The sequence below is a fragment of the Struthio camelus genome, chromosome W, assembly GCF_040807025.1.
Source record: "Struthio camelus isolate bStrCam1 chromosome W, bStrCam1.hap1, whole genome shotgun sequence".
Taxonomy (NCBI): Eukaryota; Metazoa; Chordata; class Aves; order Struthioniformes; family Struthionidae; genus Struthio; species Struthio camelus.
This window is the reverse complement of record NC_090981.1, coordinates 13467079-13495009: the sequence shown is the minus strand read 5'-3', so window position 1 is coordinate 13495009 and position 27931 is coordinate 13467079. Positions and strand designations below refer to the sequence as shown.

The window sequence follows — 27931 nt, the reverse complement described above, 5'->3', positions numbered from 1 at the left end:
AGCTGTAGCCCAATCACATTTGTTCCACAGCGTACCTGGTACATACTGCTAAACAAAACCTCACTAAAGGTTTTTCACTTTGCCTCCCTTCCTTTGCTTAATTCATAGCTGAAGCTTCATTCAGACCTGACAGCACATTGCATGTTGCCATATAGCAGTGTGTTTTACATACCATAGTAACTTTGAACAATGTACTCTGTAAATCTGTCACCTTTAATACCAGCAAAAAAAAAAAGAGACAATAAGCAGATCTACCGAGAAGCTTATTAGAGAGACTATTTTCTGCCTGAAAGCACAGAGAGTCAATGATGATTCTAGGAGAGGAGAAGCTAGGTTATTGCAGAATTTTTCTTAGAGGTTTAAAATCTAATTCTAGCATAAAGAGTGAAAAACTGTATGTTTCACCTTCCAATATGATAATAAAAAGCAGCAAATACAGTCATATGAACTGTATGAACCTTATGAAAGAAGCTCAGATGTATTTTATTTAGGCAGCTCAACCAACCACCATTCTCAGTTCTACTACAGTATATCCATATTTAGTAATGACAACATAAGAATATTACAAAGCATATAATTACTTCAGCCCCACTATCATTCATAAACACCTTTCTTAAAAATGTGTTTGGAATAAATTGATAGGAACTAACCAAAGAATTACAAATGCTAGATTCAAAGTCACAGCAGAAGGCTGAGCTAAGGTGAACCCCATAAGCAAATAGAATTCAAATCAGAAGCAATGCCACTTAGGGCAACAAGGCTAACACTGGCTGCATGTCTGGCATGGGACCAGGCTCCATCTACCTGTGGATGCGGAGGAGCATCTTTCACACCAATTTCAGTGGAAATTGAGTGTGTATAGGACAGGAGCAGTGTTTAACACATGCCAGTCAGCAACGACCACGGACAGGCATCCCCAGTGTTGATTTTGAACACTTCGCAACGCAGGCCAGACTCTGCGTCTAACATATAGCTCTAGCGAAGCTCGCGAGGCCATGCTGTCAGGTATAACTCAGGCATTTCAATTCATCAAGATGAAAAAAAAAAAAAGACACTGACATGCTCTTTGCATCTCCCCCCACTCCTGATGGATTGTGTGTTCCTGTATAAACCAGTATGGACTCTGATACGGTACCTGGCTGATGTCAATGGGCTTTGCTGGGTTGCCAGTTTGCACCAAGAGTTTGTAAGCCAGAACAGCATTGTCAGATCCATTTTTATAATTGTTGTAAGTGATTTTCCCAGTTTCCCAGTCACTGTCAAATGCATCCTGAAGTCCTGAAGAGTTAAGAGGCATGGGGAAGATAAAACATGCAGATAAGAAACCAATCTTTAAAACAATTTTCAGTAGGAAGAAATAATACTAATGATTCTTTTTAATATAAACTGTGACCTTCTACAGCTGAAGCAGGGAGAAAACTATGTATCCTCCATTTGGGCTCTCCACCTCACAGTCAGCGTGCTGGAAGATAAAATTACCAGTTGCATGTCCAGTACTTCCCCGAGAGAAAGGCAGAAGCAAGAAGGTGCAAGGGAGGAGAGTCAAGACTCTTCCCATGTTATGCTGACCAGTAAAGGAGAACTAGCAAAAGACAGATGCACTGGAACAACCAGCTTCCTCTCATGGCAAAGGAGACAGCGTGGATGAGATTAGGACTCTTGGGTCTCCTGTCCTTCTCAGAGCCTTTCCTGAGTTGGCATAGCCACATCACTGCCTCAGGGCAAGGCTGGATGCGAGAGTGCAACCTAGCACTCTGCTTGTAGACTTATGCAAGTAAGAGTCAAAGATGTCTAAAAGAAAAAGTGTTTTTCCTCACAAACCACAATTCCAGAATGATCATACTCAAAATCTAGAGTCATATTTGCATTTATCACCTCTTCCATATATATCCTTCCCAAACCAAAGCTGAAGTCTCAGCCTGACATGGATGGTGCAAAACAGAAGGGGCTGAGCTCAGTCCTGATTTAACTTCATTGCCTACTGTGGAGTTAAAACCAGGAAGAGATTTAGTCCATTACCCAGAAGAGAAACTCTCTCCATACCCCCCCCAAATCCTGGCCAAGCACATTAAGCCACAGAAGAGGACACATACCACTCATTAACCATCTTGGGCTACTGCAGAGCACTGAGGCAACAGTTTATGATATAACCAGAAATTCCACTACAAGCAGGGAAAAAGAACACACTCCAACTTCAGACAGCAACTCAGCTGCTTCTCAAGCACAGCATGAACGAACATGATTTTGTCAATTTGTTCCATCTGTTCAACTTGTGCAGCTAATACAAGTCGTGGGATCTGCTGCCAGCATGTGTAAAGATCACAGCCAACACCTATTCACTCTCAACTGTTATTTTCCTCTTTGCCACCCTTTAAGGGGGAGGGAATACCTCACAGTGCAAATTTGGATCAGATTTAGCACAGGAAGCCACAGTCCAGCACAAGGAGGCTCTGTGCGAACAGATGACAAACCGCATGTCCAGGGAAGGGAAGGAAAAGGCTGGGGGGGGGGGGGGGCCCGCTGGTGGAAATCACTGACCCACCTCACAGCTGCACGGAGGAGCTGTAATGAAAACCATCATTACAGCTCTGATAGGTTAGCTACAGCTGTAAGGAGATAAGAGTGTTGGAAGAGAAAACACCGCCTGACTGACACTGCCTCAGGGCGTGAGCGCTCGTTCCCATTTATACACTCTTCCCCCTACCATTAGAAAACTGCCTCCCATGTCTTCTTAACAAAATCATACCCGCCTGGAAAGCCAGCAGGTTGGGAACAAAGCAATGAAATAAGCCTGCCAAACCTGCCACATACCTGCCCACAAAGAGGATGATTTAACACTAGATATTCTGACAACCTCGAAGGAACTTCAAAGCCCCCTTTAAGAAAGTGCTGTTTGTTCAAGCCCTTGGTGTGGGGAAAACAACTGAGGAAGTACAGAAATACAAATCTGTCCTTCCTGAAGACAGTTTTATTCTGTTTCGGCCTCTTCGAAAGCAGCTATATGAGAGCATTTGTGCTATCGTAATAGTCACATAAAAGATCACTTTAGGAGTTAAGAGGAGGCTATTGAAGAAGAATGTGGGAAAGGAGGAGAGACCACCAAAGAACAGCTTAACTTTTAAGTCACAATAAAAATGGCTTTCTTTAGTAAGAGGAGCACACAAGTTGCTATATTAGACAATATTCAGGGGCAGAACTCTCAGTCTAATAACCAATTCCTGTCTCGGGGCTAACCCAGACACACAATACCAAATATATGCATTTGCAGGCAACATTACTAGTTTGTGTTTGCAAACTGCATTAAAAAATGGTATATACATTTTACATTACTACAGTGGGTAGTAACTCAGCTCTTTCACACATCCCCACCCCAATGTGTGCTCCAGTTCTTACAAGTTTGATCATCCCTCAAATCCAGCTCCCTTTATCTTTATTTCTCAGCTGGCTTAACCACTTTACACTTCAGATCATTTTATTACTGACCTTGTACATTGCTGAAACTGAAAGATGGGAAAGAATTCCAAGAAACCACCATCAGTTGTGCTTAAATTGTAGAGAATTTCAACATTTCAGTAATAAAAGTTTCCCATAACATTTTGAAATTAATAGCAGAGCTGCTGATTTCAAAGTGAACAGTATCTTTTATTATAAATTGTTCACACCAATGACTTTAAGACATTGGATCAATTTCAAAGATGACTGAGATTAATGAAATGTTTCTGGGCAGAAAGATAAAAGTAACTTGTCCACCCCTTTCTGCATAAAAGCTATACAAATGAAGACCATTTTTAAAAACATTATATATGGGACTTTTCATATCAGCAGTGACTTTTGCTTGATACTTCAGAAGAAAGTGAAATCCTCCAAAGTTATGTGGGATGCTGGAATGGGGGTGAGGAAGGAATTCCTTCTGACCCACGTGAACAGCTGGCACCATGAAACTTGAGATAAGATTACCCTTTGCAAAAGCAAGCCTAACTACAAGCCATCAGGGAATTCAAGCTACCTCATTTACATTCAGTCACTTACAAAAATACTGTTAACATTTCCAGTTTAAACAAATGATTAGTGTTAACTCTCTTCTATTGCATTTTAAGATAATGGAAAATATATTAACATGATTTGTTACCAAGAAGCAAAATACAAGGTAACCTCTGAAAACAGAGGTGTGTTAGTCTGAAGGCACTCCACTGCAAGTAAACCAGGGGAAAATACGTGGCTAAGACCAAGCATGCTGTCTTGATAAAAAATGCTTTTGTTCACATGCTATTGCTTCCTTCCAATCCATCCTGTATTCTGCCAGACAAACGCGGAGGTGTCAGAAGGCCATCTTGAGCCATTAATCTCTAGTACTGAATTCCCAGTGAAGTCAGTGGGAATTAGCCATGAAGTTCAAACAGTTACCCCTACTTTGATTATCCTGCTCTCTCCAGCATGTAAAAAATGCACCAACATAACCATTCCTATGCTCATCCAGCATTTCAGAGTGAATCCAGGGAAAACTGTCCCTTGTTTATAAATTCTATTTTCACCTTCCCTCCAATCTACTCCCTCAGGATCAGTCCCAGTTAGTAATGGCCAGAGGTATTACTCTGTTCATTACTGTCTGCACTTTCACATAATCCCATAACTATGACAAATGTGACAGCTTTTACTATAATAGTTTAGTTTTCCTTATTACATTAATCCCTTGTATCGTTTTAAAAACATAACTTCTTCCTATTGATACAATATCCTTCTCCTTTAGTGTTGTAAAACTCTGTAAAAATGGTCTTGTGTCTTTACAAAGCAGCTGTTTTGTATTAATTGTGCCACTCTGGTGGGGGGAGGGTATCACAGACAGTCCTAAATGCTTAGTACTAATAATAATCATAATTATCAATTCTGAACCTGAGGGTAATCAATGGGCAAAAATTACTGGTTCTGTCACAAGACTGGAACGTCCACTCCGAATCACTGGTAGTCACCGTTTCCCAAGGGCATCCCTTAATGTCTCAGTATAACATGTTAGCTCCACACATTCCCTCAGTGTACCCAAGAGCGCTAGCAATACACACAGCTCCTCTGGTGGAAGTGCAGCAGAGGATAAAGAAGGAGAACAGGCAGGCTAACAGAGAAACAGAAGGGGAAATGTAATAATCATGGACAATATGAAGAGAACAGGAACACCCCAAAAACACAGGACAAGTGCAGTTCTAAGATAGCTCCTGCATGAGCACGTACATGCCGCGTAGGGAAGGAGATGTGCAGGCCCCTGGCATTGGGTGGGGGGCTGCATGGACAGTCCTTGGCACAAGGAGGGGATTATAGGCAGGATGGGAGGTGTCTGAAACGGAAGAGCTGGGGGAGGTACATGGTGGGCCTGTGAGATGGGAAAGGGGAACGCAAACACCCCTGGGAGGCTCTATAGCCCCCTTGGCGTTTTTGAGGCCAATCTCCAGCGTTTCAATGGGAAAAACCAGCAGCAAAGCAGATCCAAGGCTGCCTCTTCCTGCCTTTATCACTGCAGACTGCGCTGCTGAGGGTCAGCACTCCTACATGAAGACACTGAACTCACTCCCACAATAAACAATCTCTCCTTGAGTTAGCAACTGACAGATTTCTATCTACTTTACAGGTCTGCATCCGGGGGGGGGGGAGGGGGAAGAGAGAAACACCCCACAGTCTGCTGCATTTCTTCCTATTGTTTTGGTAAAAATATCCAAAAAAGAAGAAAAATAAACAAGACACTAGAGTTGCAAGAGAAATTGGAAAAGCCCTGTAGGAAGCATGAAGATGCTTGCTTAGAAATCTAGAAAGTGTAGTAAGGTTCCAATCGAGTAAAACATCTAAGGTATGCTGCATTTTCTTCCTGCCAGTATTGCCTTCTCTTGCAGTTGAATATGCTTATGTGAGCAAAATATTTTAAGTAAAACTTCCAGTAAGACGACTGTAACGAATGGATCCAATATATTTGAAAACCATTAAAAAAAAAAATCAAAACTAATAACTGAAATCTTGCTCTGCCTGATTTATCAGTGCATTAAACACACAGGAAACAATCATTTTGTTATGCATGTCACTTGGCGGCCTCAGCTTTCCTAATATTGCCCAACATATTTTCAGAAGAAGAAAATACCCCAAATACTGACAGTTATGTACGTGTTTTCTAAGAATCATCTCCTCATTAGCTGTGTAGAAATTAATGACATGAGATGGCCTCTCATGGATATAATCTTTTAAAGCTTCAAAATTGTTTTATTGGGGACTAAACTTAGCCACAAAGAATTTAAGTGAATTGCTGGATTAACTTTAGTCATGTTTAGGCTTTAGTCATGTTGCTTTATCAGAAGAGGAGAGCATTACTACAGTGAACAAGTGGTTGCTACTGTAGAATTAAAATTAAAAAAAAGGTCATGCAAATGTCTCTTACCTTGCAGCCAGTCTCGAAAGTAGTGCAACCACATTTTGGGAAGCTGCTTATCCTCTTCCAACAAAATGTATGTCACGTTGCTGAAACTTCTGTGAAGTTCATAAAGCAAGTCCTGGACATTGGGATAGTCTGCTTTCTGTGTCACTATATACATGTTGTAGAAAGAGAAGTACTTGAACTGTGCAGCAATAAAATCATATTCCTGGGTTTCCCGTGGTACAATGTCTGTGAGATCCAGTCCATCTCTCACTCGGGTAGTTCCATAAAGACTGAACCCAAGTAAACCCAGAAAAAGAAAAATAACCACAATCTGCAACAGAAAATGGAAATGCATTTGGTTTTATGTTTCTAACCAAAACTAACAACTCATAATCGCACACTACAGGACCAGGTTCAAAATTAGCACCCAACACTATAATTTTAAGCTTTTTTATTTATATACACACACACATATATAGACACGCACGCACACACACACACACACGCACTCTACAAGCCCAAACTAATTTGTGTTTTAGTGAAGGGGCGCTAGATCATGAACAGGAAATGTATATGGTAAATGAATATGAAAGTCACTGAACCCCCCCCAACTTACATTTGGGAAGTATGTCACTACAGCACTAGCAAGATAAAACTTTTAAATTATGAAATTAACTGTAAAATAATTAAGAATTGTTATTCCAAAAGTGTTCTATTTATTCCTTATATTTAATACTATTGTCAGGATAACTTTCCTATTGGGCAAGGAAGAAGTCTATTTCTGAAAAACGGGTAAATAGTTTTCTGGTTACCTTAGCTTTTGGTTTTAACAGAAATGGAGCATAATGCTTTTCTGCAAAAGAAGAGAGTGTCCATTTAGTACAGGGTGGGTCAAGGCAGTGCATACTGGAGTCTGAGAATTGGGAGAGCAAATCCCTCGTCGAGCTTGTGCTTTCTGGGCTCTGGCAGTTGAGATTATCTTGTGTTACTGTCACTGGCTGCACAGATATTTCTGAGCGAGGCTCTGCTGTGGTGTAGTACACCTGCGTATGAGGATCATATTCTGTGCGCAACTGCACTGTAGACTGCATTGTAATCCGAGTTTCATGTGCAAAACTGTGACTGCTGTATGGGGGTGGAGGACTGTAGCAAGTATTATCATTGTTTTCTGCATATGCTTGAGGCTCAATCTGAATCACTCTAGTGGCACATGGACTGTAAGAGGAGAGAAAAAAACATACATTCATATTTAGATAGGTCCTTTTTTTTAAATCAGGCTAAACAGAATAATCTGCTTCTATTTGAGCCTGCTTCTACTATTAGATGGTTTATGTTAATTAAGCATAATGTTTTGATGTGGATTTCCTTCTGCACTTTTAGGAAATATTTCTTAGACATGGTTGAAAGTGAAGGTCTCTGAGAACATACACATTTCTTGTGCCCAAGAAAGAAGAAACCAGCATTTGTCTGAAGACACTGGCATCCATCTCACATTGCTCCATTAATTACACACACTAATCAGGTCAATAGCCAGATAATCACATACAGTCTGAATGCACAATAGGTGTGCAAGTTTGCATCTATGTGACCATGCTGAGGATTAAACTATTTAGAAGATCAAAATGTAAACATATGACATGCTGAGTTCTTCTGTTTAGAACTATTAAAGTAACTGTTAAATAATATTTGGGCCTTCTGGATAACATCTCAGGCTTTTGGGAGACAGGCTGAAATCACTTGCCATACACTGACTGCATGTTTTAAAAATGAAATAAACATATGCAAGGATTAATTCACAGGAAGGACAGGCAACATGGAGACAAAATTACAGAAGTATTTCTTTGAATCATTCCCTTTATTGTAGTATATTTCAAAGCATAACAGATACTCATTTTATTTAAATAAGTTATCAGAGACGAGCCCCCTTCTGTAAATAAGAAACAACAAAGTGACAATAGAAAACAGCATTAGAGATTTTTCACCAAGTGGACAAATGCTACAAAAAAGAGGAATTCTGAATGTTGCCTACCTAAACAAAGAAAGCTCTTGTTAACTGAATTCGTTCATATGTACGTGGGCCCAAATTCTGATTCACATTTGGTGCAACTTAAGACAGGGGAATAAATGAAAGGTCTGACTGCCCTGTAGTTCTGAGAATCAGGGCTCCAAAAATTCAAGCACATTAAGACCAGTTAGTGAAACTATGGCTGAATCAGAAATAGAAAGCAGGAGTCCTGGCTTGTGATCAACTCCCTGCTCTAACCATCCCCTCAAAAACAAATTTAGGAAAGCACTTTCTCTCTTTGACTTTGAAGTTAAATTGGTCAAACTATGTCTGCTCCTAAGTAGGTATGAAAGGCTAAGAGGACACAAAGTGCTTTCTCTACATCCTGGTTATGACATACATGTGAAAGTGCATGTGTAGAAATGCAGCTTGTCTTCTTCATTACAGGCAAAAGCAAAAACTAAGGTAGAAAACATGCTTGATCTCTAAGCAGTAGCTCCACTGATGACAGTAGTCTCCTCCTAGCATAACCCTGCCCTCAGATCTGGCCTAATACAAAGCTGTATTAGGTAAGAGCGTGCATACTACAATTCTCAACTAATATTGGAGCCATAACAGAAACTTTACCAAGCACTATCCTGCAGTGGTATTGAGCATCCTGAATTCCCCACAGTCCTATGAAAAACCAGACTAAAGGGAAGTCATGTTTATAGTTTTTATATTATTTTTATGTATTTAAGTTTCAATGCTTAAAAAGCATAAAAATTAACACATAGTGATTAAGTATAATTAAGGCTTCTGGGTATCCAAGTTATTTACAGTCTTCCATAAGAGACTGGAATCAGGTCTTCCAAGGTTACCCAATACCAGCACTGGACATCTTGCAATACACCATAAAACTCTAAGAATACTTATAGACATTACTAAAGCTTAGATGTCATATGTGCTTTGAGAAAGTTGCCTTCCAATAGTTAAAATGAATATGCACATGAATGAAGGGAAAAGGGTGTGAGTGGGAGAGAGGGAGGGAGAGGGAGAGAGGGAGAGAAATGTTTTAACTTTTCCTTTCAGTCAGGCAAAAAACAAGGTAGCAAATATAATTCAGTCTCTAGCAATAAAACCATGACAATAACATATGACCCTCCTCCCATCTTGCTGCAATGAAAACCTCCCACACCTGAGAAGGGGTGGTAGCACTGTTGGTGACCACAAAAATGATGTACCTCACATACTGCAATTCTATCACACATTCTTACCTTGTAAAACAGCAGAATATATCCAACCTCCTGTCTTCCCGACGATAAAGGTCCATGCTCAGGATAGCAGGAAAAATCAGCAGAATCATAGCAAAGTTGAATACCACCACAACCGCTGCCTAGAAATCAACCACGAGAAAAGATGTCGTTACTAAGCTTCACTTAGGGCATCAGCTTTACCAAGCCTAAAATCTCCTTTTAGTTCTCACCCACCCACCCACTTATCCTGTTGAGTCATCAGATGCTTTCAAGCTGCTTCCTGAGGGAAGTGGGAGGTATATTTTTACATTCCAGTTTCATTATGATAGGTCTGTTGTAGTTAATTCATTTCTTTTGATATTAAACTTCATATTATTTTATACTTCTGTACCTATAGATGTGGTGGCACCAAGATTTTTTAAGTGGAAAAGACAGTCAATTAATTACATTTTTGTATGAGATTCTGCCCTACTGGAGAGTCTCACAGTACAAAAAGATGGAAGCAAAATCGAACCTGGAACTAGGAGTTAAGTTCTCACATTTAAGGAATCTGAAGTAACTTAAGTACCACAATAACATGAAAGGACATTATTAAATCAATAATAAAATAAATGTTTAAATAAATGTTAATGAAACTGCTCTATTTTGTAAAATAGCTATGCATTTGCTGTACTTAAAGGCTAGCTAAAAAGAGTAACATCTTGGGACTATCTGTTGAACATTCCTGCTTGTGTTAAACTGAACTTGATAAATGAGCCAGTCTACCAAAATGAGTCTTAAATTAGAACAAGGATACTGAAGTTAATTTGTAAAGTAAACATTACTTAAAGAAAAACGACAGCCCTCCCTTCAAACGATAACCCTTTCCTACACAGAGATTTCCAGAGAATCTCTATAAACATATGTCATGGTGCAGTATCTATCGTTATTGTTAAAAGCATTTATTTGTAGTGCAGAGTAGCTAGGAGCACTATTCATCACAAAGGGAAAATTTGGGCACAGGTGGGATTAGAAGAGAGTAGTAGAGACAAAGGATAAAGTCAACAAAGATTTTTTAAAACAAAAAAAAAAGGCAACTAAAAAAATGGTTGAGCTATTAACAGGCAAAAAAAAAATCTGAAACCCTTATATTTTACCCATTATTTACTTACTACACATTATACAAACCATAGGAATCTCTATCATAGCCCAGTTTCAGGCTGAGGAAAGTATATAAACTATCAAGTTCCTCCATCTGTAACTTCTGAGGTAAATGCCACTTGGGTTAAGACAGTCAAAAAAGAACTAAAATTGGGTTACACAAATTAAGTGTCTGATGTAAATGGGTCCTCTTTTTTCCAAAAATAAATTAATGGCTGCTTTTGATGTTGAACATCAGCCCTCAAAATTGGCAACTCAAAAGACAAGCCATCCAAAATTAATGTTTTAAAAATACTTGATTTACATGACCCTAAATAACGCAATTTTGATTTTTTGTCTCTTATCTGTGAAAAATCAAAGTAGTAACCTGCTGAATGATTTTAAGGATTTTGAACCTATTAAGGATAATAAAAGGCTAGTTATTGTTTTTATTTTTGTGAGAATGGCAGAATCAGTTATGTAAATATTTTGTAGTTATTTCAATCATAACATCATACATATATCGTACACAAAAGTGGTTCTCTTTTGTTGTCTCCAGCCTGTTTAAAGTAAGATTTTGGTCCTGATGATTAGTTGGAGACATAACCATTAAAACAGAGTTTATCTAGTGTTTAAAGACTAATTAGCATTTAACTATCACTTTAATCTTTGAGAGAAAAGATCCAATGACCATTTCATGATTTATAAGTATCCACATAGAAAGGTATGTAAGGTCAGAGCCAAGACTTCAAAATTAAGTGATTTCCTTTTGATCTTCTCCAGAATGGATTGAATCTGTCAGGAAAACAAATGGCTGCTGTTGCAAGCAAGGTGTTTGCTGGACCTAGTTCATACAACTGCTCTATTTATTGCTGCCAAATCAGTGAAAGTTGAATCACCCATAAAACATGAGTAACTAGCTGTGTCTAACCAAAAGCTCCTATCAAGGATCAGCTAAGGACTGTTGAGATATGGAAAAAATCAGCTGAGGCCTGGTCCAAGAATTTGTATTCTTCCCAGCATGCCTGAAAAACTAACTGAAGTCCTCTACTTCTGCTCACTTTTATAAACACCTCCTGCCTTATCAGTTCTCTTTGTAGAGTCCAACAACCTTGAATCCCAAATGCTGCTAAACCTGAGAACTAATACTTAAGTGCGTGGCAGAGAAGCCATTAAAGTTAGTTGCATTCACATTTGATTTTTAAAGAAGAATGTTGGGAGCTATCCCAGCAACACATAGTAAATCCACTTATTAACATTGCATCTCTTTTTAAAACAACTAGATCTTCCATCATGCCATACTGGTGTTGATGTACTGACCCTACAAGTCAAACACTTCTAAACAATCCTCACTATCCGGACTTGTATTTTAATGAATTCCTACAGCTTAACATCATGCTTCCTATATATTATACACTTTTCTCTCATCCCCCTCTCACCCCAGCATTTCAAGGACATATCACTCCTCAGTTGTCATAGTTAAATACATAAAATATTGTTCTTATATCCATTCTAATTTGTTGTCTCATCAAAAAACACCCAATGAACTGATAAGGTGCAGCATGCCTCCCTGAGATCTCAATTCATGCTTTACATCCCCAACTCCAGGGGCACCTGGAAGCAAACGAGACAGAGGAAGGAGAAGTAGGTTGAGATTCAGATTAGCAAGGAGAGAAGGAAGAGCTGTTAAGGAGCAACTGAGTCTCTATACTGACACATCAGCCAACACTTCCCCTCCCAATACTACATGGAAGTCTGGTGGCTGTGAATGGGAACTTATGAAAAAATGTGATCTTAATCTTGGTAATATCCACAATCTGTAACAATTATGTTGATTGGAAAAGCACCAACAAAAGTCTGTGGTAGCACAGCTCCCAGCATACAGGCAATCTGTTAGCAGCAGCTGAGTGGAAAGCATGCTGAGGATTTTTGGGAATAGGCAGGGCATCTGCTTTCACCCTTTCAGAAAGGAATGGTCAAATGGGAGAGGAAAGGGCCTCAGGCCTTCTCCTTGAAAAAAAAAAAAAAAAAAAAACCCAACAAAGGTGAGATTAGTCCTAGAAGGGGAAAAAGCATGGGGCCTACTCAAGGGTGTGAAATGAAGGAGTTCACTGAAATGAGAACATCAGAGCAAAGTCAGAAAATGCCACAAAGCAGACAAAATTTTGGTCACTTTCTGAGAAGCATCTTTTAATAAAGCACAGCCTAAAAATATTATTGCTGCTGCTGCAGCAACTGTTAACTGAAACAGAGGAATGGCAGTCTGTGCTGGAGGCAGTGAGGGAGAAGCGAGCCAGGCTGGTAGGCTGGGGCCCTGACGAAGGTACGTGCTGCTATTTGCCATTCCTGGCAGCCCACCCAAGGAGAATGGGTGTGCTGTATATAGCCATATATAGGTGATGAACAGACAGGAGGTCTGTCAGGCAAACTTCTACCCTGCTGCTGCCTATCTGCAGCTCCTTCCTGACAGCACAGACTCAGATCCTCCCCCCTTCCCCTTAGGCTTTAATTTTGCTTGTTAAATTCTCATGTCAGGAGCAGAGAAAGTGAAAAGACTTGGGTAAGAGGAGGGGGACAAACCACTTCAGCATAGTAAGATAATGAATGAGCTTAAAAACTTACATTCTTTCCACAAACCTACCACCACCACCTGGTAATGCACTTTTATATATAGGAAAAAACTTGTCATCCATACTGTGAGGAAAAAAATGTTACTGCTAAGACTTATTGGGCAAAGTTCCACCCTTATTCATTAGGTGAATCTATACCACTTTTCTGCTGTTAGGGGAGGAAATTTCTGGTGTAAGCAAGAAGAGTTAGGTGAATTTTTATGAAGCTGTGCCTTCTCTTTCCAGGGCAGAATATATTCCATAAGGGGGTCTGAATATTCTGTGTGCAGTACTTATACTCTGCCATGCCTCCTTCATTTATCCTCAAAACAAAGTGATATATTTAAGACATCCCTACAGCAAACTTCAAACACTTTCAGGGGATTTCTTCAATATCCCCCTCCCCGGATTTTAAGAAGTGCAACACATCTGAAAGCTTAGGACCTACTCTTTCAAAGTCCCCAGCACTCCCTTGCAGGTGATGCTTGTGACTGAGTACTTGGGATACATTCAGCATCTCAAAGCCTAAACCCCCTCAAATAAGGGGCTAATAAGATTAACAAATGGGAAAAAATTGCAGACAGCTAAAAAGCTAAAACAGTCCCTATCCCCATAAGGGAATTAATTCAAAAAAAAAAATCTCACTTTAAAAATCACCAATTTCATTTTGTTTAACTCAGCAAGAGCTAACTCTAACAAACTCCTGAGACAGCAGCAAACTTGCACTGTTTAAATTCCATAAAGTAAATGAATAATTCACAGGTATCGATGAACTGCATTAGCTGACAGAAAAGAAGCTGAGAAAGAAGAAAGCACTGATACACAAAACATCAGTTTCTAACTAAAAGTTGGGTTTCCACATGCAGGGCTAGTCAGGAAACCATTTATTCTCCCTCAGCAGCTGGGTTATTTTAAAGATACTGGGCCTCAAAAGTTATAGAAACTTTGACAATTATCTTGCAATGCCTTAAGAAAAGTGAACGAAGAGTAAAATAAGGTCAAGAGCAATCCTATTTTTAGCCCATCTGTTAAAAATTCACTATCTAGATGAGAAGTCAGCATCTGTGAAAAGTAAACTGCAGTACTTCATCACTTTCTAAATTTTGCTAGGAAGCTATCAAAGACAGCAAGGAATTCTTGTTTAAACAAGCCTGAGTAAGGAGGAGAGGGAGGAAGAAGACTGTAAATAAATAAATCCATATAGAAATACAGACCACCCACCAAAATCTGCCATGGCTATCTGATTCTGAATGCTATGATTAAATGCATCACCTTCTGATTCCTAGTAAAGATCTTCAGTATCCTTTTTGCTCTGGTCTTTGCCCTAATATAAAACAATTCACTGTCATATTCCCTGTAAGAAGAGAAATCTAGGTTTTGGCAAGGCAGCAGAACTGAATACTGCTAAGCATTCAGGACAAAAGCTCTAGTTTTAGATGCCACAGATATCTCCTCAAATGCCAACTACGCAGCAGACCAATGATGCCTTTATTCTCCTTCACTTTCTCTATTATTTACTACCAAATTGCCTTTTGAAAAGAAAATTGTAAACAAGTTATTAATGTTTATTGGTCATTTAACTGCAATCATGAATGTTTTACCATTTTACAGCTTAATGCAGACATGCTTAAATCTCTGAAAACAGCAATAATTGCCACAGATATTAAGAAAAATTGCAGTCCTTGCTTCCTCTGGTTAGGTCAAGGGCTCAAGGAGAATGAAAAATGTTTGGAGAGCCAGGCTATAACAGAAGAAAAATGACTACTGAAGAAGTACAGTTTTCCTGCTCTGCACCAAGGTCAGACACTGCTATAAATTGCTTCTGTGTTAAAGCTGTGTCAGAGGAGAACATCCCAGAGCTTTCTTCAAAGCATCCTTATTTTTAAAAGAAACTTTCTTCAGCATCCTTTATTATTTCATCTTCCTGAAGATATATTATCACAAACAAAAATGAGAAGACAATGAGAAAAAGAGAGAAAGGGAGAGTGAGCGATACATGGTTCAGCACATAAAATTCACATTTTCTCTCAAAACAGTTGGAACATAAAATTCTTGATGAAGTTTTCTCCAACAGTTTGCTAAACTTACTTTCAGAATAAGGCAGTACAAACTGCTGCAGTAATAATTAACGTGGCAAATGCATTCTCACTGCTGTCATTGCACTTTGGTTGTGGTTTATAACAGCAGCAAATTGGACAAACCTCAATGAAAGGACTGAATTCCTACTCTGGAAATGCAATGGTATTATAAACTAGAATACAATCTACTGCTCTTGACTGTCTTAAGAATTCAAATCTTGCTGGAGACTTGTTTCTGCTTAGTTGCATACTTCTTGGTTTTTGCACTCAACCCAGTTGGGACGAGGCAGGATATTCACCCACCAATAGGATGTGAGAGACTCAAGGTGTGAGAAATGAGAGGAGCAGAATCAAGGAAAAAAAGCAGTTGTCATCATCCAGAAATCACATGTTGGTTCAGTGAACTGCAGAAGCACTGAACATGGACTTTAACACTAACACTAATAGTTATCATTGGCCTCCCATGATGAGACCATCTATAGGAGCTAACAAAACAGCATATAAACTTACTTGCAGTGAAAATGCTCGTAAAGCAGGAATAGGGATTAAAGCAGCCATAAAGAAAGCAGTAACATTGCTGATAGATGTAAGGGCTACGCTTGCTCCTGTTCGCTTCAAACATTCACCTGTTCTGTCCTGCAAAATAAATGGTGTATCTTAAAAGTCAAGTGAATAAGGTGATGTCCTGCAAATGAAGGGGTCATCATATAGATATAACATGGTAACAGTGAAAACTATTACAAGGAACTTCTGAATACAAGTGTGCATTTGAAAAAATCTGACAATAAACAGCGTCCAGGAGAAAAGCAGATGACACATGAAGCGCTAACATTTTTGAAGGTAGAAAGTATTATCAAAGCTGACTCTAGCTTCAAAAGTCAAAGCTACATGAATACTGACATTAGATATCAAATAAATCTGTTATTAAGTAGGATGTATTTTGTAGCAGTGCAGTCGCTTCGTGTTCTCATCATTTTTCAGACAAAATAAGCATGCATTAACAGCATAGATACATAATGTATCTACATGTCTTGAAGTATGCAAAAACAAATAAACCAACCAAAAAAACAACCAGGGATCACACACACAAAAAAGAGAAAGAAACAAGCATATACACACAGGACCCTTTCCCAACCCAGTAGGCTATTTTGAAGTATATGGAGGTTGTAGTAGAATACATTTGTAGTAGAATAGAATACATTTGTAGTAGAATACATTTGTAGTGCCCTGCATGCTGAACCAGCTGAAAAGAGTACATCGAAGACATTGCTTGTACAAAACAAAATGGGCAAACATACATTGCTTTTAAATGATTTGTACGTTGGATATGAAACTTTGGACTGAGAACAAAAAGGTCAAAGATCATAAAAGTGAGGAGATTTCAGATTTCATAACATGAAGATGCTATGCTTTGGAATGTCATGGCCAATTATAAATAAAAGGAAAGAGAAACAGGGAAAAACATATAGAAAAAACACACATTTAAGGATATAACACAAAGGTAATAGTGAACGCAAGTAAAAATGTTTCTTCTCTAAGTTGACCTCCATCTCTTCCTTTACACATAAAGATTTTTTTTCCATTAAAAATATTTTATCATTTTAACATCAGACTCTTGCATTTCAGTTTGCTCCAAAATTTACATCGACTTTCACTTAAGTTTTGGGCACACGTGGAATTTGCATTATGTAAATGAGCTTTTATATCACAGCTATAAATTAAATTTCCAAAATAAAATAAATCTAGGACACTACTATATAGAAAAAAAAAAGAATGTTCCAAAATATTCTAAGATCACGTGTATTGCATTCATCATCAAAAAAACCCCAAAACCCACACATCCCAAAAAAACCCTACTAATCAATTCTAGGTACAATATATTTTCCTATGTGAAGCTTTTTCTTTTGTTTTCCCCCAACTCCCCATTTTGTCATTACCTCAAATGGAATTCTCTTATTCTGCCCTGTTTCACTAAATGCATGTGCTAGAAGGAAAACATCATCGACACCAACTCCAAGAGCAAGAAAAGGCAAAACCTTGGGGAAAAAAAACAAAAGGACAAGAAAATTAATATATTTACTTCTATGATCTACCATGCAGCTAGTCATTAGATGGCTAATTAAAATAACTTTCACACTACATTTGAACTCAAATCCAAGAGTAAAATGAAAATCAAAAGGATGCAATACAGCTCTTTTATTTTCAAACACTGCTGAAGAACTTGGGGTAGACCATGTATGGGCACAAAACCGCACTAAAAATAATTCAAGGCTCGGGTAGGCAAAGAATACTAGAGAATATTTCAAATTATTTTCAAAATACTTGCAGAATTCAAACATCCTGATATATTCAGATGTAAGGACAACACCTGCAGCAGCTTATGCACAACTGGATGCCTACACTCACATTGGGACACAGTGAAACAAATATTCCAAAATCTACCTAATGAAACAAACTGCAAAGATATCTGCCCTTTTTTTTTAATATCATAGGGCAGCACTATCTCTTGATTTCTCACAGCACAATCTATGAGATAGAAGGCACAAGTAAAAAAATCTAATAATCCATATACTTTTGCAGCTCTTGTTTTTCCTCAAAGATCGACTCAAATGTGTTCATTTACTAACAAAGTACTTGTAATTTAGCAGCAGACTTGTGGCTCCTTGATACCTGAGTTGTGGCAGCATTAAAGGAAATTCCAATCAATGAGCACAGGCCCAATCCTGCAGCCACTGACAGTGCAACCAACAAGACTCCTGCCAGCCCTACGGCACCCTGAGACTTGGCACAGTCCCACCGCAGCATTGTTAAACAGGCATAGGCAAGCTGAAAGCAGAGTAGGGGAAAAAAAAGAGAGACACAAACAAAATATTAGAATGGATCTTTCTCTAACAGCTATATCCCCCCCCAAGAATACACACAGCTTACAAGCATTTCTAAACAGAATAGACACATTAGAGATGTTACATAGAGGAATAGGTGACAACTCTGAAGCCAATGTTTACAAACTGACAATTTTAAGTATTCTGAAAATGTTCTGAACCACTGACTGGTAACAATAAAGAAGCTGTTTAAGGCTTACTATACTACTCAAGACAATTAAATAAAAATATTTTATTACCATTAGCAAGTAGCCACTAGCTACTCTGATGACACTGACATCAGAAAATGACTTTAGGATGTCATCTAGGGTAGTTGTAGTGAAGGAAAGCACCTTCTGAGTAGAGTTTTGTGCAACACTTTGATGAACAACCTATGAAAAGAAAAACAAAACTTAGTGGGACTTTAAACAAAAAACCAAAAGCATGTCATCTTCCACAGCACACATTTGAAATCAACTACTTATGCCTTAAGCGTTCCTGTTAAGACACACATCCTACACAAGAGGTTTCACTGATGCTGCATGAAATAAATATTTTTGATAGTTATTCCCTGCAAGCTACTGATTATCCAAGTAGAATGTGCATCCTTCAGGAAAGGCCACTGCACTTGCAGCTCATTCAAAACATTTAATTTAAATCCTGAAATGTAAGGAGGTTTATTCCTTCCATAACTCTGCCACTGATTTGCTGTTGTACAAGTTTTGCCTTTAATCCAAGGCCAGAGAGCTTGTCAGGGTGCTCATCTTTCCCCCACTGCCTGGCTGTTTCACAGAGGTCAGAAGCAGCGTGGCAGAGGTCAGGGCTTGGGACACAAAGGCCAGGCACTGTCACATGGCCTCCTCGCCAGGACTGCTGCTGGAAGAGGAGTCAGTAGCTAGCTAATGTTTTCCAGACACCTTTAGAGTAATCAACCCAACCAGATGCTTTTAAATTCAGTCTAGCTCTTCAGTTCCTTTTAAGTCTCAGGAAAGCAAAAAAGTTCTAGAGTTCTAGACAGCAAACAGCAAAACCTTCCTGGCTTCTCATGTGTGAATAAGCAAGCACCTTAATTAAAAAGGGAAGAAATTTGCCTTTATAAATAGCCTGTTGCAGCTAAAACCAAGAGACAACCACTCACAGTTCTAGTTTAAGCATCTTCCTTGAACAAATACTGTAAAGCCATGACAGAAGGCAGTGGATCTTAGTAAGACTTTATAGTATGTTATCTAGGTTTTTTTCAATTTTACCTCAACATACATCCTCTGCCAGGCTTCCAGAATTGCTGCTGCCTTATCCTCGTTCCAGTTGATGTGTGAAACATATTCATACCCCTTGAAGTGCTCATACATTTGCTTTGGAGTCATTAACTGAAACATGGTTTGCAAAGCCTGGGCACTGTAGCAGGGAGAAAAGAGGGAGGAGGAAGAAGCATAAAATAAGCATTTTCAGGAAGTGATTTCCATTGCATAAAGTCCCAAATGAAAGCCTAATAGAAGCTTGCATGAGTTTTTGAATTTATAGGGCACATGTTCACATTAAAATTGAACAGAGTATAATTATTCTACTATGTATCTGGTGCAGCTGTACTGGTCTATACAGTATTGAGGCTAAATCTGGGTTCACTGAAGTTAATGAGAGTTTTGCCATTATTTTCAATAGAATCAGTTTCAGGAACAGAGAATGTAACCCTACAAATCAGTTATAAAGATCATAATTAACAGACATATTACTATGAGGAGGACACAGAACTAGTTATTTCTATGAGATGTTGTAAATGCAGTAAGTTGTTGGCAATTTGTCATTTGAAGACCTTGGTCTTTTTCTTGGAGAGAAATGCCAGACTAAACTCCTAATACCTGACAAGCAGCAAGGAATACCCAAAAGGCAATAATTATTCATCATAAATTTCCATAGTAGGCAATTATATCCAACAATTTTAGAATCTTAAGGAACTATTTTGTTTTTCACCAAAAATATATCCTTTGGCTCCAAACTTCAATATTTAGTACCAATGTAAAAAAACCCTTCAGAATCTATATCAATATTTCTAGTAAAAATTATTTGTATTAAATATGCAAGCATTATATTACTTTTAGCTTAATATAAATTTGGATTCAGCTTATTCATCTGTTTAATGATTTTGTGTGTCTTATTTTTCAGAACGATTCTATTCCAAAGGGGTTTCCCCCCCAAAGTCAAGTGTTCCATGACTTATTCAAGAAGTCTGAAACAAAGGGTTTTGTTTCATCAGTCAAAATGGTATTCAAGTTATAGTGACAAAGAACAGACTTTTCTCTGTATTGATCTTAAACAAATAGTTCAATGGAGATATTAAAATTCTGAGAAAAGTCAAGCGAGCAGGCACATTACCCAGGTTATTTTTTTTCCCTTTTTCCTTTGATCATATTTCAAAACATGATCAAAGTTGTTCAATGCTTTAAACACTGTTCAATGCTTTATACATACATTCTGAATACAAAATTGCCAGGAAAAAAATTTCTTTCTGAGCAACGTACACTATTATTCTTAGGTTAGAAGCAGGCAGCAATGACACCTCCTTTAAACAACTGTCTAATCACACTTTTAAATTCTGTCCTTATCAGGGATGTCCTCCTAGACCAGGGATAATAATACGCATCATTCACAGATTCTGAAAGGCAACTGATTTTGCATGATCCCCCACACCTCCCCAAAAGCCCTAACAAATAAAAGCTTTAAAGTTTTCTTTAAACATTTGTTTGCTTACCTGACAAGTTTACCAGAACTGTTCTTGACTGTACCACCTATAATCAACTCCTCCTGCCAATGCATGTATTTTCTTGACAGTCCATAGCATCCACCACTCAAAACAAGGGCCACATCAAGAGGCTAGAATAAGGTTATGAAGAAGCAATTCATCAGTTGTACAACTTCAAACAAACTCAAATCCTAAATGAACACCTAGTGTACTGGAATAACAGATATGAAAGACAGTCTAGGAACTCTACAAAAAGAAATGTGCTCAATTCATCAGTTGTACAACTTCAAACAAACTCAAATCCTAAATGAACACCTAGTGTACTGGAATAACAGATATGAAAGACAGTCTAAGAACTCTACAAAAAGAAATGTGCTCAAAGGGAATAACCAAACCAGCCCAATACTCGTTCACCAGGCAGCAGCTTCTCCAAAGCCTAGTGTGACTGAGAAAGGGATAGATGAAGTTGGGGCCCACGGCTTCCAATTCTTCACAAAGGTTGACAAAACTGGCCCTACTTGAAGGAAGCCTTGCTGCATGGCGTCAGTGTACAGCCGCAGCCGTATTCCAGGAGTGGCTGTGTCTGCCTGAGACATGTTGCCTGCTGAAATGGTGTGTCACCGCATTGCCACACCTAGTTGGTAGCTGAGAACCATAACCTCACTTTAAACATGTGGGATTAAATATTGCGTCACAGACTGAGGAAATGTTAGCAACTCTGGGCTAATGGTATATAATAGGAGCAGAGTAATGAAATTGCTGAAGAATATGAAATATATATTGTTTGGAAGGAAACAGTACCATCTTCTCTCCCCGAATACACAGCCTCCTTTGAAAAGATCTATGCAAGGATAAGAAAACTTACTTTGGTGGAATTTTTGTTGGGAGCTGTGATTGGGCAATTGGGATCAGCAGGATTCAGGCAAGGTCGATCCATATAACCATGACCAACCTCTGCTTTATTCAGCATTTCTTCCCAGCTCTCCACTTGGTAGTTTATTTTCTTTAACTCTTCCAAGAATTCTAAGGGGTCAAAGTTGATCCACTGCAAAGGAGGTTTCCCTCTGTAAAATAAATCAGGGGAAAATGACAAAGAAAATGACAAAATAAGTACTGAAACAAACAATTTTTTAATTCACATTCACACAAATGACTGAGTTGTTTTCTGTTACAAGCTAAACTCTTTCTGGTAAGGTTGTTTCATAACATCAAATGCATGCTTTAATTATATTCATGTATGTATACTTTTCTTGTAGTCCCATTAATTTTAACAAAAACACTCAGAACTTACAGACCAAGTTACTCTATGAAAAGGAATATTCACATGTTAAAAATACTTCAATTTACAAAGTAAAACAAAGCATCAAGCACCTAAATAACAAAAAAGCAGCCAACTGCTGCTTCAAAGAATTTGGGGGGGGAAAGGAGAGGGGGAAAAAGGGAGGGGGCTGAGGAAAGAAAGCCTTTCACATAGTATCACATTACTTCTTGCTAGTCTAATAATGATCTTGCAAATGTAATCAATCAATATAGCTGATCTTTGTTTATCTATAACAATACTGTGCTCCTTCAAATGCTCTGGCAGCTTGACTATCAACCATCATGCTTTCCTGCTGACATGGCTGTCACCACTATCACATCTCCCACCCCTCACCTTTGAATTTGTGATGTTGACAGACCAGAAAGGCTTTTGGCTGCCTTATTCTGTGGTTCAAACTACACTGTATCTGCTTAACCAGGCTTAAGTCATTATTCCGAATCTCTCAACCAGAAAACACAACCCCTCTTATTTCCCCATCTAAAACTGTACACTAAAGGTTAGGAGATGGCCATTGCAAATTGCTTTTACAGAGACATGCAAACCAGGACAGAAACAGTAACTCAAAAGCTAACTCTTGCATAATTAACAGAAAATGCATGCACAGATTAACAATTAACTCTTTGAAGGATCCAGTGCATATAATATTATACTTGTAAATTGTGAGAAACCACCCATAACAGATACTATATTTGATTTTTTTAATGATGTCAAAGGATTTTGTTTTTTAATTCCTTAGGAGGACTTGAGATTTTACCCAAGACAGCTACATTTTCTTAGAACTACAATGACTTCCCAGCCAATCAATATTTCTGTAGTTTATGAAAATAAACTTTTCTGTTTTTATTTTCAAAAGGGAAAAAAAATTTAAAAGCTTGATTTCAGAACTTATATTTTCTTTTACATGCCAGCAGAACAAGAAAAGTAACAACATAGGACTTCCAATTGATGCCTACAAATCATCTTTTAGAAACAGAAAATCTTTGTTCGATTAAAAAAAAAAAAAGCATATTTTCTGAAGTGACATCACCTTTTTTCTGAATAAACAATGGGAACACAACTCAAAAACATGCATAATTTTACATTTAAAATCAGTCAGACTATAAAGTTATAAAAACAGCACACTTACAACAGATAGGCAGTTCCTGACTGTAGCTTTGCTCCCTCCCAGAAGCAGTCCAAAGGAGTGATAATTAAACAAGGATAAAGATATTCTATAATCTGTCAAAGTCAGAAAGGGGAAAAAACACACAGTTATACTAGAACATAATCAAATAGCACAAGCTGAATCATGAGAATATAAAATGCTTATAACCAAATGCCTGTTATGCCTACCTGGTCCATGTAACCTGCTTCTGTGATGAGTTCTCCTGATTTATAACATAAGTGTTCCAGTTTCCATTGCCTGTAATAAAGAACAACACATTTTTTTTTATTCACAAGTACTGAAAAGGTATTTTAAAAATGTAACATACATGTAAAATGGCAATTCATATACACAAGCTGACCTCAAGTAGCGAATTACTGAGAAGGGCAGGTTTTATTCAGTGTAGGTATACCACACCTCACAAAGGCAAAGGCCTTTCTTTTTGTAGTTATAGACTAGAATTATTTGTTTCAGTTATGATAAACAGTCTCTGTAAAACTCATTAAAAATAATGGAGCTACTTTTGGATTATCAGGCTATTCAAAACAACTAAAAGGGACAGAAATCTGGCTCTATATAAGTGAGACCACTTGTGACTTAAGATATCACTCAGTGACACAAGTGAGAGAGAGGTCAGCTTCGGGCTCAGAGGGCTAGAATACTAGCCCTAACTCCTGCATGCGGGAGACTAGATGACCCTAGATTTTGGACTAGATGATCTCCAGCGGTCCCTTCCAACCTAAACCATTCTGTGATTCTGTGAGAAAAGAAACCATTAGAATTTCTGCCTTCTTTGTTCAGCCGTATTACAGCTACCACTGTTGCGGCTTCTAGCGCCCTAGACAAGGCTGGGTAAAAGATAGTTGGAACCATGGCCCTAGTTCTCTTAGGCATCAGCTGGATGTGCTGAAAACATAGTGAACTTTATGCCTCACAGATTGCATCCCTAGGCACATTTCCATCCTGTAAGGAGCAATCTTGGAGGAACAGCTTCTCACGGAGAGATCCCACTAGCCCAAAGCTGGTGACTTGTTAAGACACATCTTTAATACTTGTATTTTTGGACAACTCTTAGCTCCTGCTCTCTGGGAAACTCCCAACCTTCACCCTTCAGCTTTGGCACACAGACACACTGAAGGCCAACTCTGACATGACTACATCTATGTTGTTAAATAGCCCAGTTATTCCACCCGCTGCTATTTCTCTTTATACATTTTGCATTTCTCTTTATACCCACACTACTGGAAGGACAGTAACCTGTACTAGTGTGCACAACCAATACGTGCCTCCTGCAGGTATCAGCAAGAGAATTCAACTACAATATGGAAAGCTTTTCACTGTTATGAATCCCATCAATAACGTCCTATGTTTAACAGCACAGTTATAGCTCCTTTACCAAGACAAAAGCTGGATACTGTAGCACTGGTCATGGGGGTACATTTTCAGAATCTCATCCAATACCTCTTACACCATTTAATGTGTTAAAAGCCAGCTGGTCACTGCTATCATACCACATTTTCAAGCATCAGTAACCAGTGACATTCAAATCAAAACAGAGTCCCAAAGGGTAGGGCTCTGAGGTGCTACCCATTTAAAAATACATGCAAAGGAGCATGTGTCCAACTTTTTAGTTGTTACAGATGACCAAGTAAACCTTTGCTTTTCCCCTTACCTGTTGTACATATAAATGTGCACTCTGCTGGCCTGAAGTGCAGAGTCAAGGTGCTGTCTGAGCGCTTCTGTTGTTAGTACATTAGCACCATCTTCTTGTGGAGTCTGAATCATGAGCTGGGGGTTAAACATGGCCTCTTCTCCAATCTTCTGCCGTGTGTAATTTAACTCCCAACTCACTCGTCCACCAACTGATGGATAAATATTAACAGCTTTGTATTAGCCAATGACAAGTTATTCTGGATTCACATGATAAGCACTCTCCGGTCAGAAAAACTTTACCATACGCATGGAATATTCTACCTCAAACTGATTACAGTGCAACTCTAAAACAAATATCAAATTTGTTTTAGTAACGCTATGAGGGGAAAAAAAAAATCCTGTTCCTCATTAAAAAACACCATTGTCCCAACTGCACTAAAACATTGGTGTGCAAATTGGAGCCCCTTACACACGTTTTTCCTACATTATAACCAATATTCCATATGTAAAAATTAAAAAAAAAAAAAAAGAGAGAAATCTTTTCCTTGCAGACCAGACCAAATATTCCTATGTTACAATTTCTTACACTTGTATAAACAGTCTGGTCCAATAGCACATTTCAAGATAAATGGCTTCAATTTACACTCTTCTAAATAATTTGGCAAAGGCAGAAGGGGAATGTTTCTCCTCAGTTTAAAAAAAAAAGGGAGGAGGGAAAGAGTAAATGAGCATGTGTACTTCTCTGAACCTTAGGTAAAATGAAAAAATATTAAGTTCACGTAAAGAGGTACAGTTTTGAGCATAGCAGAACAGACCATTTGCAGTCAAACAATTTGCCCCAGTGGTCTGGTACCTACATAACGTGGTGGGACGCAGAAGACAATTCATACTCAACATTTGTTTCTAAACCTACATGCATTGAACAGTGTGCTGCATAACAAAACAAGGTTAAAAAAGAGGCAGGAGACTGCAAAGCAGAAAGGCTCTAGAGGGAGCCATATTTGATTTGCCTTGCCAGAGAAAATTATGTAAAAAATGGAAAATTGTCTTCCAGCTTACAAAAAAGCATTCAGTTAGAGTTTATATACTTTACACAACCTCCCCTATAGTCTCTCTAGCAAATGCATGTGGGAGGGAGTTCAATTAATTCAGTTCATTAGCTGAATCAAGACCATATCCAGATGAGGAAGACAAGAACACCACTAACAAATTGTTTCCATCCCTTACAATTTATTACCTTTATTGTTCTGCTAAGTTCAAGCCTAGAGACCTGGTCTAATTGGTTACATTTTTGTCAGTTCTAGTCACCTTGGCACTGGTGATCTGAATTACTGCCAAAGTTTAGAAGTTGTGTGACAGTGTGAATAGAAATTAGACACGTACATCTTCTTAGGCCGCGTAACTGAAGACTGTAACTAGTTGGCAGTGTGGTAGATGACGTTCAAGTCTGTGAACAGGCCTGGGACATACTTTTTCAGTCAGCTGGACCCTCACTCTACCTGTAATCCCATCGGGGATGACAGGACCACCAGGCAAGAAGCTGGGCCCCGGCACAGGTAAAGCTGTCAGAATCAGGTCCTCAACAATTAAGTCATATATTTATTCTGTCACAAAGCATCACTTAATATCTAGTTCAATAATTCTGTGAAAAAATAAGTATTTCCACAACACATTCCAACCATTTTCTCAGCCTGTCACATATGTTATTACCTCCTTCACATCATGTAACAGCAACCAGGCCACAATCACAAAAAATAAAAAGCAAAGTGCAAATTCCACACCTGGATTCCCCTTATTACAGTGACAGGATATATAATCATTGAGGCTGTATATGCATAATAACAAAAAAGCTAATGTTAAGTTATATCAAACATTAATTCCCCACCAGTCAGAACTCTGATATGCTACGTTTTGCTTCATCTTACAGGGACGTGGCAGGGGAACACATGTATCCTAATCTATAGGTCTTGGAACAAAACCTTACTTTTGCAGTCCTTTACATGACAAGTACTTCAGAACACAAACCACCTCCCTTCCTCTGTGTTTCAATGCCACCCAAGACAATAAAGCCTCAATTTGATCAGGACTGTGAAGTCTATGTAAACATCTCCTCCTGGTACTATAGTCTCTCCCTTTCCACTCGCACTTTACTTCTGTGTTTAACTAGGACTTGAACAGAGAGAGCAAACTTGGAGCATGAGAAAGGAGGGCATTCCCATTCTGCAAAGGGTCAACTGTTTACTATCAACAGAAATGATTGCTTCCTAATCAAACTCTTGTCAAACTATATTAATTTCACTGAACGAGGCAGATTTAGCTAATCAAAACTGCATTGCACAAGTCAGTCATTGGAGGAGATACTGTTTTTTCCTCCTTTTACATTCAAAACAGGAATAACAAAAACATCAAAGAAAGTGGGCACACGTTCCAGATCTCAACAATAGAGCTGCTGCGCATTTTTCTTAACATAACACATTTCTAACATAATGCTCATATACAAAAAATTATACACTTAGATTGCAGAGGAAAATTCTGACTGACTGCCAAAGACAGATTATGTGAAAACATATGGATGGACCAGAAGCAAGTAGATACATCAGTGGCCTTTCAATATATCAGAAGCAATAAAGAGCAAGAAGGAAGACAAAAAATTACAGAAAGCTTCTACCAGTTGTATGTTTTCACTTATTTTAACTGAAAGTTTACAAAAAATCATTGGAGGCTGCCATGCTAAAGGATCTTAAGCCTCCACAATTGGCTGCATAAGCACTTTTATTA

General features: G+C 38.4%; 1 protein-coding gene across 10 annotated transcripts in view; it reads right to left on the bottom strand.

The window, feature by feature from the left end:
* Positions 1-27931, bottom strand: part of LOC104146473 (protein patched homolog 1) — a 73471-nt gene that overhangs the window by 19461 nt on the left and 26079 nt on the right. For 9 of the 10 annotated variants that reach the window (XR_011137461.1, XM_068925587.1, XM_068925586.1 and 6 more), the window contains 14 exons: positions 25173-25362; positions 23689-23758; positions 23483-23574; positions 21901-22099; positions 21045-21166; positions 19546-19693; positions 18559-18690; positions 18108-18263; positions 17375-17473; positions 15948-16073; positions 9653-9771; positions 7204-7606; positions 6413-6722; positions 1136-1278 (listed from right to left, as the gene is read on the bottom strand). Coding sequence is in view for 9 of the 10 variants with exons in the window: in XM_068925587.1 (XP_068781688.1) it covers positions 1136-1278; positions 6413-6722; positions 7204-7606; positions 9653-9771; positions 15948-16073; positions 17375-17473; positions 18108-18263; positions 18559-18690; positions 19546-19693; positions 21045-21166; positions 21901-22099; positions 23483-23574; positions 23689-23758; positions 25173-25362 (2309 nt within the window). In the remaining variant the exon portion in view is untranslated. The remainder of the gene's footprint in view (positions 1-1135; positions 1279-6412; positions 6723-7203; positions 7607-9652; positions 9772-15947; positions 16074-17374; positions 17474-18107; positions 18264-18558; positions 18691-19545; positions 19694-21044; positions 21167-21900; positions 22100-23482; positions 23575-23688; positions 23759-25172; positions 25363-27931) is intronic. The other variant, XM_068925588.1, reaches the window with a different exon arrangement.